The 18,280-nt window shown below is 39.0% G+C and overlaps 1 protein-coding gene across 1 annotated transcript in view; it reads right to left on the minus strand.

Annotated features, from left to right (window-relative positions):
• The window catches only part of LOC134528405 (dystrobrevin beta-like), a 144,112-nt gene that overhangs the window by 42,349 nt on the left and 83,483 nt on the right, over positions 1-18,280 (minus strand). Inside the window, exons 2-6 of the mRNA XM_063362004.1 lie at positions 17,916-18,061; positions 13,973-14,186; positions 8,027-8,112; positions 6,427-6,578; positions 1,682-1,790 (exon numbers count right to left, since the gene is read on the minus strand). Coding sequence (XP_063218074.1) covers positions 1,682-1,790; positions 6,427-6,578; positions 8,027-8,112; positions 13,973-14,186; positions 17,916-18,051 — 697 coding nt within the window. The 5' untranslated portion in view covers positions 18,052-18,061. The remainder of the gene's footprint in view (positions 1-1,681; positions 1,791-6,426; positions 6,579-8,026; positions 8,113-13,972; positions 14,187-17,915; positions 18,062-18,280) is intronic.

The following is an 18,280-nucleotide window of genomic DNA, read 5'->3' on the forward strand; positions in this document are numbered from 1 at the left end:
AAAATTAGCATCTATTTATTACATAATTAGCATTTATGATGTTGAAAATTAGCATCTATTTTCCAGAAATTAGCATCTATTTTTGAGAAATTTGCATAAGATATTAAAGTTACATAACAATACAAGAAGTTGTAATAGTGTTTATACCCATTATGACGAATTTTAACACAAACCAAAATCATTAAACGGTATTTGTAAACAAACGTTTGACCACTAGTAATTTCAGATGGAAACAAACTGACGATTCGAGTTGACCAACTTCAGTACGCTAAATGTGCACCACAAAATGTATGATTTGTCCCTATGTAAAATATTGATCAGAAAAAAAATTTGAAGACTAAAGTGATTATCAACGAATGTAAAAAACCGCGTACTAAAATATTTGTAGTAGTTTTCAGCATTTAAAATATTTTCATTTTTATCTTTGCAAGTTCACTACGATCCCGTCAACGACCTAGATATTTTCTAGGTTGTTGGTTTCCGTGATGCGCTTCCCGGGAAATTTTGTTTTGTTAGGTTAGATACTCTTCATGAACAGGCAACACACGATGCAATGGCGAACGTAGGCGAACGTGATGTGATCTAACAAAACAAAATAACTGCGTCGATAAGTAGTGTGAACATTCTTTTCTAAACAACATTCAACGGTATCTTGAGTAAATCGTAAAGAATAAATTTACAAAATTACTTATTCTATACTATCATGCGTGATATTTGGTTAAGGAATGTTTTATAAATAAAGGTTAGGATTCGGATTTTATTCCTTCAACAAGCCTTGTCAGAAGCTATTGTTTACGGTAATTGTGTTATGGTGGCTATTTTCAAAAAAAATACTTTGAGGAATGTGTGTTCAAGCCATTTTGTTGCATTCTATAGTGGTTTTTCGCCCGATAATGGCAATTTTACCGCGATTTCGCAAATATAGCATTTATAACAACAATTAGTAAAAAATCGCATCTAACCTCAAAATTCGCAAAAAAATCGCATCTATCGCAAATTGCGAATTTTTCCGGCCCCTATCCATGAATAATTTGGGAGTAAGAAAGGAAAAAAGATTAAACTGTTTGCCTAATACATAAAAGCATAAGTAAATGAAAGACAGATAAACATATAAATGCGATTTTCTTTTCTGTGTCGATGATTATGCCTAACCCGGGTGTCCACAAAATTATATGTGCAAAAATTCCCCTGACTTTTTGAGAACTTTCAAAGACCAAAATTACAAAATTCCCCAATGATTTTTTCTTTCTTTCAAATAATTGACCTAATTCGCAATCTTCTGAAAGAAATAAAGACAATCAAGCCTCCACCATCCCTACAGCTGGCCTAGTACAAACAGAGCCTCGCATATACCATTTTACGGTGTGCACGACTATGCACTAAAACAACATCTGGGGGGGGGGGGGGGGGGGGCGAGAATGTGTTCAAGGTCCGGTTGATGGTATGATGAAGCAAAAGACGTTTCCCCACAAATTATCATCACTAAGCAATTTGCGCACTTTTTTTTTCTTCCGGGTTTCAAAGTAGGTTCTCTGACTTTCCCTCGCCAATTTCAACTTGACTGACTTTCCCTGGCCAATTTCAATTTGACCGACTTTTCCCAGGACTTTCCCAGAATGTGGACAGCATGTCAATGACTGCGATTGGTTAAAGACCGCCGCCTGGGAGTGGGCGACTGCACCTGTCTCGACGCTGGCCAACCGGTGCAGTAGCGGCAGCCACACCATGCAGTGCGGCCCGGGGTCCGACATCATGGTGTCCATGAAGTCGTTCACCGTCACCTTCCCCGTCTGGAGACAATCACAAACAAAAAAAAAATTGGTTGTCTGTAAAGTCGGTTTACGGACGATAGTTTAACGTGACGTCATAACAAAACATTGATGAAATGATTGCATGCTTTTATGAATAAAATTGAATCATTTTTATTGAATCATCGCTATTTTGTATGGATACAAAGAAGGAGTGAAATGAAATCTACAATTTAATTGATAAATTTACTTTTATTTGCACTCATTACTTCAAATATGTTAATTACGTTAACGAAGAGATTACCTATTTTAACTATAACTTTTATACACGTTTGCTATTTAACTTCTTACAATCTGTGTTATTCTGTTAGGGATAGGACGATGATATGAATCGTAGGAAACGAATGGGAGTGTTTCAAGTTTAATGTGCCTCGAAAAGGTCAAATCAATGGTTGTTCCAATCGAGTGGAAGAGAGATAGATGCGGCGCAAGCGTACAATGAGCGTAATGGGACAATGTGCATAACGGGACACATTTTTGTGCTTGCAGCCGGCATTCATCGATTTATTAGACGTTGTCACGTCAAAAATTGTAACTTTCAAAATATTTGCTGTAACACAATTTGCCTTTTAAACATGCCAAACATAACTCTTTCAAAAACTAATGAATTATGTGAAACAGTATTTCACTCAAATATCTACCTTGAACAAGATGTGTATTTAATAGGGTGGCCCTTATTTATAGGGGTGAAAAAAAAAACTTCGTAATTCCGGGTTACCCACCCCTCATTTTTTTTTCCTTTCCATTTAAAATGACGATATACAAAAGATCTTTTGAAAATTTTAACGTTTACCCGTGCCGCATCGCCATTGAATATGGCAATGTAGGGTTAAAAATTAAAACTCTCTAATAAATTTAAAATGCTGTTATATTTTTTTACAATTTTTCAATGAATATTTTTTTAGTAAAAGAAATACAGATCTGGAATTTTTATAAAAAAACGTCTTAATTCAAACTTAAACAAATTTACGTCTTAATGATTTTTTTCTTGCATTCCAGGAATTTCTTCCTATAATCTTCGACACAGCCTTTGGGGAGAAATAAATAACTTCGTAATTCTAGGTTCCCCACCCCTTATTTTTTTACCCCTTTCCGTTAAATGACAATATACAAAATTCCTTTAGTAAATTTTAATTTAGCCCGTGCAACATCGGCCTTGAATATGGGAAAAAAGGGTAACAAATTAAAACATGCAAATAAATTAAAGATGCTAATAGATAACATTTTATTTTGAAAATACATTTTTTTAAATGAACATTTAGGTGCTTGATAAAAAAATTATTCCAATTTAAACAAATTTTCGTTTTAATGAAGTTTTTTTGCAATCAAGGAATTGCTTCCTGTGGTCTTCAACACTGTGAAAAAGGAATTGTCTTTGTTCTTCATTAGCTGTGAACAGTCCGTTACAATCATGTATTAATTTCACGCCCCTCTCTGCTGTGTCATTTACTACTCTTAAATTACTAATTGTTTTTTGACTCTCTAAAGAGTCATCGTCTGCATCCCAAAAGTCTGGGCTATGATTCAAAAAGTTAGTGTTGATTTCTAATTTTTTCAGGGAATTTAAACTTTTTTGAGAAATGAAGTCTTCAATATTTTTATCTGAAACAAAAAGAAAAGAAAAAATTTGTAAACATTTTTTATTATAATCTATAATAATAATAATAATTTATGTATATGCCATAAAAAAATAGTTTTTCAGCCAAGCATGGTTAATAATGACAGGTTTCCATTATGTTTACAATATTTTCATAAATTTCATAAGAAAAAATAAATATAAAAATGATCTTACCTGTAAGGTGAAAAGTATCACTTGGAGAAACTGAATATTTTCTTTCCGTGTTGAGATTTTCCCGTTTTCAGTTTTCAACCATTTTTATTTTTGATGATACAACAACAATTTTTTCAAAAAATGTTAAAATAGCCAAATCTTTTGATAAATACCATAAGTGACTGCAAAACGAAATACCTTTATTTATGGTTTCATATTTTTTCAATTGTTTTATAAATAGTAAGTCATTCAATGGCGCCTGTATAGCTAACGAACACTCCAGCCAGGCTTTTACATAAAGTTTCACTAAGAACACACATATATTTCTTAAACTGTTAACTTCAGACACATTTAAGGCTAACTGACGACTGAAAAAAAAAAAAAAAACATTTTAAAGGAATACAAAGTTTTCGCCATCCATCGGGCATGATGGAGAGCTCCTGGAGGTTTAGTTTGTAGTTCTGTTCCGGATCCTTTCCAATAAAAACTATGCACAATTCAGTCAATTCACGGTAATCATGTTTTAAATTTTGGTTTTGCAGAGCATCATACAAATAATTTGTAATATTTGCATGTTCTTGTTCATCCAATATTTCTTTTAGGTAAGTTTGCCCGTGATATAATTTTCGTGATCCAATGTATTCCATTGTTCTATATATTTTTTTTTTTTTTAAATAAACTATATCTGGACTGCACGAAGCCTTAGAAAACTCCTGTTCGAAGACACTCCGCAAAACTAGCTCGTACATGTGATGTCTACAGGGGAAGTATATTAGCTCTCTTTCGGCATATTGCTCTAAATACGTTACAGCGCCACTGAAACGTCCTGTATTAGACGCAGTAGTGTCCGAGCACAAAATTTGAACTTTTTCTTGCAATCCCCAGCCAGTCTCCCAGAACAGTCCAAACAGCTGAGGCCTGCTCTCTTCCTGAACTATTTTCTAATTTTGGTACCCCCAACAATTTTTCTTTGTACCAGCATAAGAAACTATAACTGACAGCCTTTCTTGATTTGGATCTCGCACATTCAATGCAGGAAGTAGCTTACCGTCCCAATGCACAGTTACAAACTTAGGCACATCCTTTTGAAATAGTTGTTTAATTTTCAGATGGTTATTTTTCCTAAACCTTTCTCTATATCTTTGTAGAGAAGTCCTAGTGAGAGGTATATCTGTTATGTTAAGGCCTAGTGCTTCAACTGCTGCTTCTAAATTGAATACTGCATTCTGTTGACTTATTTGGCAACGATCCAAGGCTGCCATTAACTTCGGTGTGAACATACATTTCCGACCGCGCATTACTTTATCCGGTTCATCGGAATTTTCTTCGGCGCGTCCTGTTATTTGGGTGGGACAAGGTAGGGACAAACTAGATGAAGGTATGTCGGATGAATCAGACTCTTCAGAACTACTTTCTGCGTCAAAGTGAAATTTAATATTACCCTCACGGTGTGCCTGTTCTTTGGCCCTCCTTTCATCAAATTTAATGGCTCTTTCGATTGACCATTCCTCCCGTTTTGTCGTCTTCTTGTCAATCCTGGCAAGACACCCTTTCCGTCCATGTTCTCTTTGGAGCTGCATAAATATTTTATCTTCTTCTATTTTAACTAACTCCAAAGGATTTCCATGTGCGATATCAAATAAATTATTTGAATCTAATATGAATTCATTCTCACGCTCACGCTGCGTTTACGATGACCCATGAGAACTCCTTTGTAGGTTACGCCAATGAGAATGTAATTTAATGAGTTTTTCCTGGCAATGTTGCAGTGATCTCGTAGGATCCTTGCCTTCTCCCAAAAAATTAAACACTCCCTTATCACTAAATTAGCACTTTCGGCAAGAGACATCTTCACTTCCCGTAAATTATAAAATAAATCTGAAAGTACTTGCTTGTTTGAGGGTAGCTTGCAACCATGAATTTTGTGAGACACTGAACCCACCAAATAAACGTTTTTATCGGCACTTCTCAAATTGGACACATACTTGCTTCATAGCGGGGACTTGTAACACGCACAACAGCTCGAGACAAACTGAGAAATTGGATCTGAGAAGTGCGGGAGGATTTACGCTCCGACATGTCGAGGCTTGCACGGACACGCCCGCACTTGTCGCGGCTCGCGCCGGGAAGCGCTTCGTCCTCCCAACTTCAGGCTCGATGTGGCACGGGTTCCCGACCTCTGATCCTAACGAGTAAGGTCTCGTTTTTACAAAAGGACAAAAATTGGAGGGGTGGGCGATTTGAAATTAAGACTTTGAAAAATAATGACCACCCTAGTATTTAATGATATTCTCTTCACAGCAAAAAAAAAATGAACAAACAGTGAATTACATTTTATTTACTGTGAAAGGTGTTCTTCTATAAGGCAGAAAGTATCTAAAAATGTATAAGTTTCCAACAGTACGCAGACACAGTAAGTGCAGTATATCATAATGACACAATTATTTTAATTACACCTTGCAACAAAGTTTAATTTTACTGACATCTAACTAGGAAGAAAACAGCACTAAATAATACCACTGGAAATATGGAGATGTAGACCCCAGACACAACACAGACGCAGTATACACAACGTGACGAGGGTTCCCGAACGTGGTGAACCTACAAAAAAAAGGTGAAAATTTAGTCCAAAAACATTACTACGCGATTGGGAATCGTGTCGACCACTCGAAACCCAACAAACGGGGAAGGCCCAGTTTGATCTGGTGTTGTGATTAAGTAAGGTCTTTAAGTAGCGCGGTTGTGCACAGAGGCTTGAAGCCCGGGGCCCCAGAGCGTGATGCACCAGTTGCGACGGCCGCCCAGGACCTGGGGGAAGTCGAAACGGCACGCTCGAGCTTCACTCACCCCGGGGAAGACGGAGCCAGCCAGGCCCTCGACGTAGTTGAAGGACGGGCTCTCGTAGACGGCCGCGGGCAGCGCCAGCACCTCCTGCAGGTACTCGGCGAACCTCCACGTCACCAGGTGGCCGTTGGGGTCGGAGATCTGCGAGAAGATATCTGCGCACAAGAGCGTGGACCGTCACAGCGCTGCCTCGTTGCTCCGTGGTGCGTCGGCGGCAACACTGCCGGGCACTGGCCGGCCACCACCGAACTGAACGATGCTATGCTAGCCTTCCCCTTTGCGTCCAGACGAGCGACGTGGCACGGCAATAAAACGTTGCACTCGTACTCGAGAGAACCCGGTCGAGCCATGCTGATTTCCGTTTTCCGTTCTTTTTCTAAACCAAAGAGGGCAAATGCTGCAAGCCCTTGTCTACAACGGTAAATAAATACTCAGTAACCATGACATCAATCTAAGTCTGTTATAATAAGAAATGGATAAATTATAACAACTAATCAACTATCTTGATCTGCTGCCGTCTTTTCTGGGTGTCGGACAGCTTTGTGCAAACTGAACTGATCACGCAATAGCGGCAGAAACAGAAAACCTTTTGATAGATTTTATTTCAGAACTGTTCACAGCAGCTTGGTAGGACCACAGCCCAGGGACCGCTAGACCCAGTTGGAGTCCCGCTGAGTGCGCGGTTAGCACATCCAATGAACCTTGGAGATCCATGCTCAGTCCCGGCAAGATCCAGGTGCAGATTTTTGCACAACGTTTCAACAAACAGGAAAGTTAGTTTTCTTCATGGTGCTCCTGTTTCTCCCACCACTGCTCCATCTCCGGACCAAACCTCACAGCATGTCACGAAACAGCTACTGGAACCCCCTCAAATGATGCCCGTTCACTCTGACAGGCATTACCTCGGCCTCCCACTAGGCTTCTGCACAACCTGTTTTATTTTTTTTCCCCCAATACAAATCAAATATTGAATCATTAATGCATGTTGAATATTGTTTTAATCAAATTCAAACATAAAATGAAACTTTTTTTCTTTTCAAATTTCAACAGAGTCCAGGAAAAATAAACACAAAAATATTCAAAATACAGTAATAATAAAACCACAGTAATATATAATATGTATGGAACCATATCAGTCTGGTATAAAATGCAATAAAATAAAATTATTATCTTAAACCACTCAAGTTTTAGTTGAAAAACTGTTTTGTTGTTTCAACTGATTAGTTTAGAAACTAAACATAAAGTATTTTTAATATTTTTTAATAAAAATCACAGATAATCTGATGCATTTAAAAAGGACGACTTTTATTTTCAGAAAACAAAATCTAAATTTCTCTTCTTAGCTTCATTTTACAAATATTTTCAATTAAATTTTTTGTGAATGGGTCCACTTGTTATATCTATTGGTAATGAATAATAATAAAAAAATTATTTGATTTGAAATGTTGAAATGAATATCAAATTATTTTCAAATACAGATTATTTTTTGAATATTCGAAGACCCCTACTTGCCACAAAGGGTAAAGCGAAAGCAAAACTTGCGATCAGACACTCGCACGTGCCTTCAGCCCCCTCGGCCAATGAGACTGCAGCAGGTACTTACACCTCAGCTTGTCCATGAGTTTGCCTGCGCACATTGTGGCCAGCGCCACTTTGATGGAGAACACACGTATCTTTCCCAGGTTCTCACTGCAACACCACACAACACAGACAACAATCAATAAAATAATCTTCATAATGAATTAAAATTGAATGAATTTTTTTTTGTGGTTAAAATGCTCGTCAAAACCATTGAAGATAAGTAAGTAGAGACTGGAAAAATTCACGATTTCGATGACCTCTAGGATAGAATCCACAATCCCCTACACACTCAGGCAAATGCCACCTGCTCATTGGCTACTGACTCGTGACACCTGCCAACTGGGACGCTTCCGATTCGATACTTTTATGGTTGAAGGTTTTTCATTGGCTCATAGTCCTTCAGATAAACTGTGAGTCAGTTACAGAAGCAATATAAAGATACAGTTGTTTGAATTATAGCGTATCATGAAATGAACCCGCAAATTTTTCCGGTCTCTATAAATAAGGGGTGAGACAGCGAGCTGGGGTAACGATGAATCTAATTGGCAGGGTGAGTATGTCAAGAAACTCACTAACTTACAGCAATGTCCACCAAGTTTCAACCTTCCAAAATATTTGGGTTCTATCGCCTGGCTGGCGAGGGACTAACAAGATCTAACCACTCGGCTCAACCCAAAAATATCTGTGTGATAATATTAGCGTTTATTTTCAGGGTTGGGAAAAAAACAGTTTTTTAAAAAAAATCAAAAAACAAGTTTTTTATTGTTTTAAACGGTTTTTTTTTTTTGTTTTAAACAGTTAGTCATGTTTTAAACAGTTTTTTTAAGTCTAAACTTTTTTTTGTTTTTAATATTAATTTTAATCAAAACCACCACAGTATGTTTTGCACATATGGTTTCAGCAGAAGTCCCATCAGGTGTAAGGTATATTGCTACACATTTTTCAATATGGAATTCCCTGACATTTCCCGGTTTTCCCTGACTGTAGCCATTCCGGATATTATTAAGTACAAGGCAAAAAGTTCACCTTTCAAGGAGTACTTATTCAGTCCCGACTTTATGTAAGCTTTTGGACATACACCATTGCTAAGCACAAGTGTGTCTGTAGAAGAAAAGTACAAAAAACACAAATGACAAAAAAACAAATGAAGCAATTGCTGTTGTCAGGATATAAACACCACACAATACTCCACAACAGGAATATGGTCAGCGAAACAAAGAAAAATGGGTAAATATGTAGTTGAGCGGTATTTGCGAAAAAAATGTTAAAAATCCGAAAATACCTTTATTAGACGCTCTTCAACTTACTCTTTTCATTAAAAGTGGCGGAGGTAAGAAATTCCAAATACTTTAGAAGATATCGAATTTTTAAATTTCATCATATGTAGTTGAGCGGTATTTGCGAAAAAAAATGTTAAAAGTCCGAAAATACCTTTATTAGATGCTCTTCAACTTCCTCTTTTCATTAAAAGCGGCAGAGATAAGAAATTCCAAATATTTTAGGAGATATCGCCGTTCTTATTTTGCATACAAGACCTGTGTTTATCATTCGACCGCCGCCATTTTTTATTTTGCCGTGTGTTTGTGAATAGCTTATTAATGAAAATGGTCGATTAGGTCAGGTCTGTTACATTATAAATACTTTGAAACTAAGCGTACATTAAAAATAATATGAAATTATTTCAATGGTTCTTTAGTTTTAAAGTATTTATAATGTAACTGACCTGACCTAACAAACCGGGACAAAGGATTAAAAGTAACAACTCATGTAAAATTTTTTTGTTACTTATTACTTTAGCAACAATAAAAAATAAGACTTAGAAATTAGAAATGTTAAAAACTCGCCTAAGTTGGAGGCGGTAATTAAACACCGTTTTAAAACAATAAATGAACTAAATAATCACGTATTGGTTCATTTTAATTCTGGCCTATCACGATCAATCATGTGACATCATTATCCAATAAAAAAATAGATACTCGTAAACAAGAAACAATGCGGAATGCCACATGAATGCACTGATATAATTGTGATGAATTTTAAAAATTCGATATCTCCTAAAGTGTTTGGAATTTCTTGTCTCCGCCGCTTTTAATGAAAAGAGGAAGTTGAAGAGAATCTACTAAAGGTATTTTCGGATTTTTAACATTTTTTTTCGCAAATACCGCTCAAATACATATAATGAAATTTAAAAATTCGATATCTCCTAAAGTATTTGGAATTTCTTACCTCCACTGCTTTTAATGAATAGAGGAAGTTAAAGAGCATAGAATAAAAGTATTTTTGGATTTTTAACATTTTTTTTCTCAAATACCGCCCAACTACATATTTACTGAAAAATGGACTAACAGAACGAAAAAAAACCCACAAATGATGACAGCACAAAAATACTGAAATCAAAACATTCAGCACAACAGTTGAAACGAGACAAAAACACAGCAAAACGAAAAGACGAAACAAATACACTAGGTTTTTAAAAAAGAACGAAAAAAAAAACCACAAATGATGACAGCACAAAAATATTGAACCCAAAAAAATTCAGCACAACAGTCAAAATGAGACAAAAACACGACAAAACGAAAAGACGAAACAAACATGACAGTTTTCTAAAACAGAAACAAGCAACGTTTTGGGAACTGCAATCTGCTCCCATCCTAAAGCAGAGACGCACATGGTACGAAAACACAGGTGTGACCAAATTCCTGTTGTGGAGTATTGTGTGGTGTTTATATCCTGACAACAGCAATTTTTTGCTTTATTTGTGTTTTTGTCATTTGTGTTTTTTGTAGTTTTCTTCTACAGACATACTTGTGCTTAGCAATGGCGTATGTCCAAAAGCTTACATCAACTCATGCACTCCCATTGCACAAATCTTTCAACGATAATACTTATTCAGCCCTGTAACACTAAAAGAGATTAAACCTCTAGTATGGTGGATGGCTTTGGAGAAAAGTACTCATCATGCAACTCTGCACCTGGCACATCAGTTACACAGTGCAGTAGCTTTGTCAGCTGGTATTGAACGTCTTTTCTCCACATTCGGGTTTGTGCATAGTACTGTAAGGAACCGGCTAGGAACAGAGAAGGCTGCCAAACTTGTAACTGTTTTCCGTGCACTTAACTAACAAAAACAAATTTTAATTAGGTTAGATGAACTTAGTGGAACTGGCACCCTAAAAGGTATGACTGGTTTGACCCCAAGCAGTGCTGGTATTTTATGTTTAAGTGAGGAAAGTGTTTCACTTCAAAACTTCTCATCCTAGTCTGGATATTTATCACAATTGGTGACTTACAATGAGACAGTGATGCTTGCGATGAAAATGTCAATAAGCAGTTTTCGTTTTCGTAAGAAATAAAGCATATTTTAAAATACATATAAAAAACATGTTTAGAACAGAATGTTTTAAACATTGTGTTTTAAACTTGTTTTATTCAGAGTGTATTGTTTTAAACAATTTTGAACATATTGTTTTAAACATTTTGTTTTAAACGTGCCAACCCTGTTTATTTTACACTGTAGGTGATTCAATTACCTAACTGCAAGTTAAGTTGGGTTAAAGATAGTATAAAAAGTTTTATATACTTACACAAGAATAAATTATTTCACGAAATTAACATAAAAATCTAAAAAGTTGATTATTAGTATCACATTTCCAATTGCGCTGTTTTGAACACTGTTGCAAATTACTGCGAATGAAAAGTTCTTTAACTCAAAATATCAAATAATTATTCATTTCTGCACTGTTTATCAAACATACTGTTTAAATGTGCATCAAGTTGATAGGGATGTGTACTCAATTGATAGGGGAAAAAAAATTCTCACCAGACAATAAAATGCATAGTAACTGTTCAGTTATCTATAGCACAGTGACAACACCTCCAGTGCAACAGCTACAAATAAAAAATACGAACTATTTCAGGAAAGAGTTAAAAATTGTTCTGGCAAGTATAAAACTTTAGCATTTTGTATTCAAAACAAAATGGGCGAAAAGTTAACTCTAAAAAGCAACTATAACTCTGGCCTTCTTCTACTTAATAACACAATGGGTAAATATTACAGCAATGGGTGTATCTAAATTTAATTATTTATGAGATGTGGCCTGGTTATTATCCGTGTTTCTAATGCAGAGCTGTCGGGCACTGGTCTGGAGGTGAGACAGCTGTCGGGCACTAGTCTGATGGTGTGAGAGCTACAAGGCACTGGTCTGGTGGTGTAAGAGATACGGGGCACTACTATGGGACACTTGTCTGGTGTCGTGAGAGCTACGGGGCACTATTATGGGGCACTGGTCTGGTGGCGTGAGAGATACAGGGCACTACTATGGGACACTTGTCTGGTGTCGTGAGACCTACGGGTCACTACTATGGGGCACTGGTCTGGTGTCGTGAGAGCTACGGGGCACCACTATGGGGCACTGGTCTGGTGGCGTGAGTGCTACGGGACACTACTATGGGACACTGGTCTGGTGGCGTGAGAGCTACAGGGCACTGCTACGGGGCACTGGTCTGGTGACGTGGAGCTACAGGGCACTGCTACGGGGCACTGGTCTGGTGTCGTGAGAGCTACAGGGCACTACTATGGGACACTTGTCTGGTGTCGTGAGAGATACGGGGCACTACTATGGGACACTGATATGGTGTCGTGAGAGATACGGGGCACTACTATGGGACACTTGTCTGGTGTCGTGAGAGATACGGGGCACTACTATGGGACACTGATATGGTGTCGTGAGAGCTACGGGACACTGGTCTGGTGGCGTGAGAGCTACAGGGCACTACTATGGGACACTTGTCTGGTGATGTGGAACTACAGGGCACTGCTACGGGACACTGGTCTGGTGTCGTGAGAGATACGGGGCACTACTATGGGACACTGATATGGTGTCGTGAGAGCTACGGGACACTGGTCTGGTGGCGTGAGAGCTACAGGGCACTACTATGGGACACTTGTCTGGTGACGTGGAACTACAGGGCACTGCTACGGGACACTGGTCTGGTGGCGTGAGAGCTACAGGGCACTACTATGGGACACTTGTCTGGTGACGTGGAACTACAGGGCACTGCTACGGGACACTGGTCTGGTGGCGTGAGAGCTACAGGGCACTACTATGGGACACTTGTCTGGTGACGTGGAACTACAGGGCACTGCTACGGGACACTGGTCTGGTGGCGTGAGAGCTACAGGGCACTACTATGGGACACTTGTCTGGTGACGTGGAACTACAGGGCACTGCTACGGGGCACTGGTCTGGTGTCGTGAGAGATACGGGGCACTACTATGGGACACTTGTCTGGTGTCGTGAGAGCTACGGGACACTGGTCTGGTGGCGTGAGAGCTACAGGGCACTACTATGGGACACTTGTCTGGTGACGTGGAACTACAGGGCACTGCTACGGGACACTGGTCTGGTGGCGTGAGAGCTACAGGGCACTACTATGGGACACTTGTCTGGTGACGTGGAACTACAGGGCACTGCTACGGGGCACTGGTCTGGTGTCGTGAGAGATACGGGGCACTACTATGGGACACTGATATGGTGTCGTGAGAGCTACGGGACACTGGTCTGGTGGCGTGAGAGCTACAGGGCACTACTATGGGACACTTGTCTGGTGACGTGGAACTACAGGGCACTGCTACGGGACACTGGTCTGGTGGCGTGAGAGCTACAGGGCACTACTATGGGACACTTGTCTGGTGACGTGGAACTACAGGGCACTGCTACGGGGCACTGGTCTGGTGTCGTGAGAGATACGGGGCACTACTATGGGACACTGATGTGGTGGCGTGAGTGCTACGGGACACTTGTCTGGTGTCGTGAGAGATACGGGGCACTACTATGGGACACTGATATGGTGTCGTGAGAGCTACGGGACACTTGTCTGGTGGTGTGACAGCTACGGGGTACTGGTCTGGTTGCATTAGAGCTACGGGGCACTTGTCTGGCGGCGAGGGCGGCAGAGCGGTAGTTACACGCAGTAGGCCGACAGCAGCCAGTTGAGCAGCAGGCCCGAGCACGCCTCGACGCGCACCAGCTGCGCCGGGGGCAGCCGCTTGTTGAGGCTGTGGTACAGGCTGGACACGAGCGTCTCGAGCCGCGACACGCCCACCTCGGCCTGCGGCTCCAGCGTGTTGAGCCCGTTCTCGCGGAACGCCTCGATCACGTTCCAGATGTCCAGCGCGTGCACTGCAGCATCACCCCCGCCTTCACCTCAACACTAGCGCGCACTGGGGCATATCCCTTACACCGAGGAAACAGATTACCAAAATGTTAGTTTACACTATAACGTTAACTAGAGACAGGAAAAATTCGCGGGTTCCTTTCGCGACAGGATAAAATACAAATAGTTATACCTCAGTGCTGCCTCTGCCATTGGCTCGCAACTCACCTGGATGACTCTGGGCCAATGAGAAAAAACACCCGACCAAAGCTTTATAGAATCACGGGCTGCTACGTTGCGACGTTTCACAAGACAGCAGCCAATGAGTGGTTGAAATTTGACCGAGTGTGCGTAGAACTGTGGATTTCATCCTGGTGGTCATTGAACCCGCGAATTTTTCCGGTCCCTAGTGTTAACGTGTAACTGAAACATGTAACAGCACAAAACCCACAAATTTATAATTGCTTTTGTAACATTTTTTTGGTTCACTCCAAATTCAAATATTTAAAAAAAAATCAAGTTTCTAAACACTTATAAGCTAAAGTTTTCTGAAAATTTTAAGTGTCGTCACGTACAGCTTAAAGTGAATTTTAACGTGTTCCGTTCGACATATTTTATTTTTTATTAATAAGCTACTTTCAATACAATTAGACATAGTGGGAAAGGGTGCAGGAAAGGGTATTAACTACATTTCACCCCACACACAAATGATGGAGTCGATTTTCCTTCGGAATTTGTATGCTGCGGCACCTCTGGTATAAAGAAATCAATGTGCATCACTGTGAATTATTTAAAATGATAAATGACGAATGAATGTGTAATTTGCTTGGACGATAAACATTTAGTTGTCAGCAAGCAAAGGAAAATTGTTTCACCAGTCACTACAGTATTAAGAGTGTAATTTTGTATTGCTTAAAATTGTTCGAACTAAATAATCTTCAGACTTTTGTAGTTAATATCTCTGTATGTTTTTCTTTATTTGGTTATTGAAAAAAGCCTGCCCTTTATTGTATATTAAAAAAAGGTAGCGTTGTTCAGAAAATATAACTTTATTCAACATGTTATGAACCCAGGGCATGATAATTAATTATTATAATTACGAGATATATGTATATTGGATAGGAATGGAACTGATTACTTTCTAGTAAATGCTGATTTGAAGTTAATAATTATAATGTGTCTCCGTTCAGAGCAGTGTATGAATTAATAAAAAATGTGTAATGAGCAATTTTTTGCTGCTTTTAAGTAAGAAACTTCCAAGTTAGCTCTGTTCTTAGATGCGCGAGTAGTTAAACCAAACCAGCCGGATGGCAAGTTCGGGATCGTTGCCATCAATTGAAAAATTAGAAGGCACAAGCACCTACAGCGCATTGAAGTTCGTAATGGAACTGTACTTAAGGGGGTGCCTCCCATTTCAGGTCAAGATTTTATATTTACAGTAATTACAGACTTTTTCAATTGCTTAACTTTCACGAAATGAAAAAATATATACAGCGCATACTTTTTGGATAATTAGCTGCCAAAGTTACATTTTTAACGTTTTTGAGTTGTACAAATAAGGAGAATTTTATTTTTTGAAAGAAAAAAAAATTAGTTTTAACTGCAACGCCACTGGCTACTTCAAGAAATGGTTTGAATTTCTTCCAGAAAATATTAATTAATTTTAACTGGCATTTCAAAATTCTCAAATTTGTTACGATTTTGACAGCCAAGAAACATGAAATGAGTTTTTGTGATAGAAATGGAAACCATATCATGAATTAGTCTGTGGAAATGCAGTTAAACTTAAAATGTTTCAGTTCTCCTTATTTGTACAACCCAAAAAACGTTAAAAATGTAACATTGGCAGCTAATTATGCAAAACGTATGCGCTGTATAAATGTTTCATTTTGTGAAAGTTAAACAATTGAAAAAAGTCTAAAAGTTGATCAGTGATTAATATAAATATAAAATCATGACTTGAATGGGAGGCACGCCCTTAACGCATGAGGTCTTGTGAGGTGTGTGTTTCTTCTGTCTGAATAATTCACTCCTTCCCCCTTCTCGCTCTTCAATAAAAGATTCACTTCCTACTGTAGGCAGAAGAGCAAAAGAGTGTGGGAGAGAGGGAAGCATATCAATATCAGCAATGTCGATAGTTATCCGTCACCCTGTTTCACCCGCACGCTTGTTCGTGACGGGAAGCCTAAGATGTACATTAAGTTCTGTCCCTGCCCGAACACGCCCGAATATTCACCTTCGGCCAACCTCGGGTTTATTTATATATATATATATTTCTCTGTTTATTGACGTGACAACGTCTAATAAATCGATGAACGCCGGCTTCACGCACGAAAAAGTGTCCCGTAACGCACATTGTCCCGTTACGCTGTACCCGTTACGCTCATTGTACGCTTGCGCCGCATCTATCTCTCTTCCACTCGATTGGAACAACCATCGATTTGACTTTTTCGAGGCACATTAAACTTAAAACACTCCCATTCGTTTCCTACTTTTCCTATCATCGTCCTATCCTTAACAGAATAACACAGATTGGAAGAAGTTAAATAGCAAACATGTATAAAAGTTATACTTAAATTAATCTGTTCGTTAAAGTAATAAACATATTTGAATTAATGAGTGGAAATAAAAGTAAATTTATCAATTAAATTGTAGATTTCATTTCACTGCTTCTTTGTATCCATACAAAATAGTGATAATTCAATAAAAATTATTCAATTTTATTCATACAAGTATGCAATCATTTCATCAATGTTTTATTATGACGTTGTCACGTTAAACTATCGTCCGTAAACCGACTTTACAGACAACCATTTTTTTTTAATGTAGCTATACTAACCTAACTAACTGTCCATAGTGTTTTAATGTGTTTTAATGTAGCTAACCTAACCGACCACTTTTAATATTTGAATTCATTTTTCCTGCGCAAAAATAAAACAAATCCCAAGGTTGGCCGAAGGTGAATATTCGGGCGTGTTCGGGCAGGGACAGAACTTGATGGACATCTTAGGCTTTTCGTTCGTGACGAGCCAACCTATATTTCCTGCCAATTTTGAATTTGCGCACTTTACAAGCTACGTTCTCTGGTATCTTTCAGTCATCCACACGTATGTGTGGTTGTTTGCTACATTAACAGAAAACTATTTCAGAAGTTGTGCTAAGGGGGCTGGTAAGTACAATTTATTATGTGCTGTTTCTACATATCTTCTAGGGTAGTCAAGGAGAGGTACAAACTTTCTCTATGCAGCACAAACGTTTCTGAGAGTTTTATGAAAAGTTACAGAAATCCAGCACTATTCCCATTGAAAAACATCAAAACCACTGAACAGAACTACTCGTTATGTTCCATTGCAGGTGTAAAAAGTGACGAAATAACTTTCCATAGAATTAAACCTATTCTGCGAAGTAATACAAAAATGTCACGGAATACTTCACCACACAGAAATACAGGAAACAACAGCAACAGTTCAACAATTCAAGCAACAGTTTATAATTGGGTTACAACAACTTAGGGTATTTTTTCGTGTACTCACAAATTATTTTTCTGCAAAATTGTATAATTGTATGGTGAAATTTTTCTGTCCATTTTGCTAGTTTGACTATTGATTCACTGGCCATGACAATCTAGTAACTGAAGCGAACATGAAGCCCAGTGCGCTGTATGGGGCTGGCGCCCCAAGACACATAGGGGAGGAGGACAGGGGGGCGGTTAGTGGCGGGGAGCGTAACAAACTGTTATGAGCAACCATTCTCACGATTGACTTTCTTCTGCACGAACCGCAGCTTGCAGGCGGTGCGGTAGGACGCGAAGCGGATCATGTCGAAGTTCTGAGCGCGCATCTCCTGCATCATCTGCAGCCGCAGCTCCGAGTTGCGACACTCTTCTGTCATGTCGCCGCCCCTGCAACACCTGAATTAACCCCTGAAACATCCCATATAACCCCTTAAACACCCCATATAACCCCTGCAACATACCATATAACCCCTGCAACATCCCACATAACCCATGCAACATCCCATATAACCACTGCAACATCCCATATCACCCCTGAAACATCCCATATAACCCCTGAAACACTCCATATAACCCCTGAAACACCCCATATAACCCCTGAAACAA

Source organism: Bacillus rossius, chromosome 1, assembly GCF_032445375.1.
Source record: "Bacillus rossius redtenbacheri isolate Brsri chromosome 1, Brsri_v3, whole genome shotgun sequence".
NCBI lineage: Eukaryota > Metazoa > Arthropoda > Insecta > Phasmatodea > Bacillidae > Bacillus > Bacillus rossius.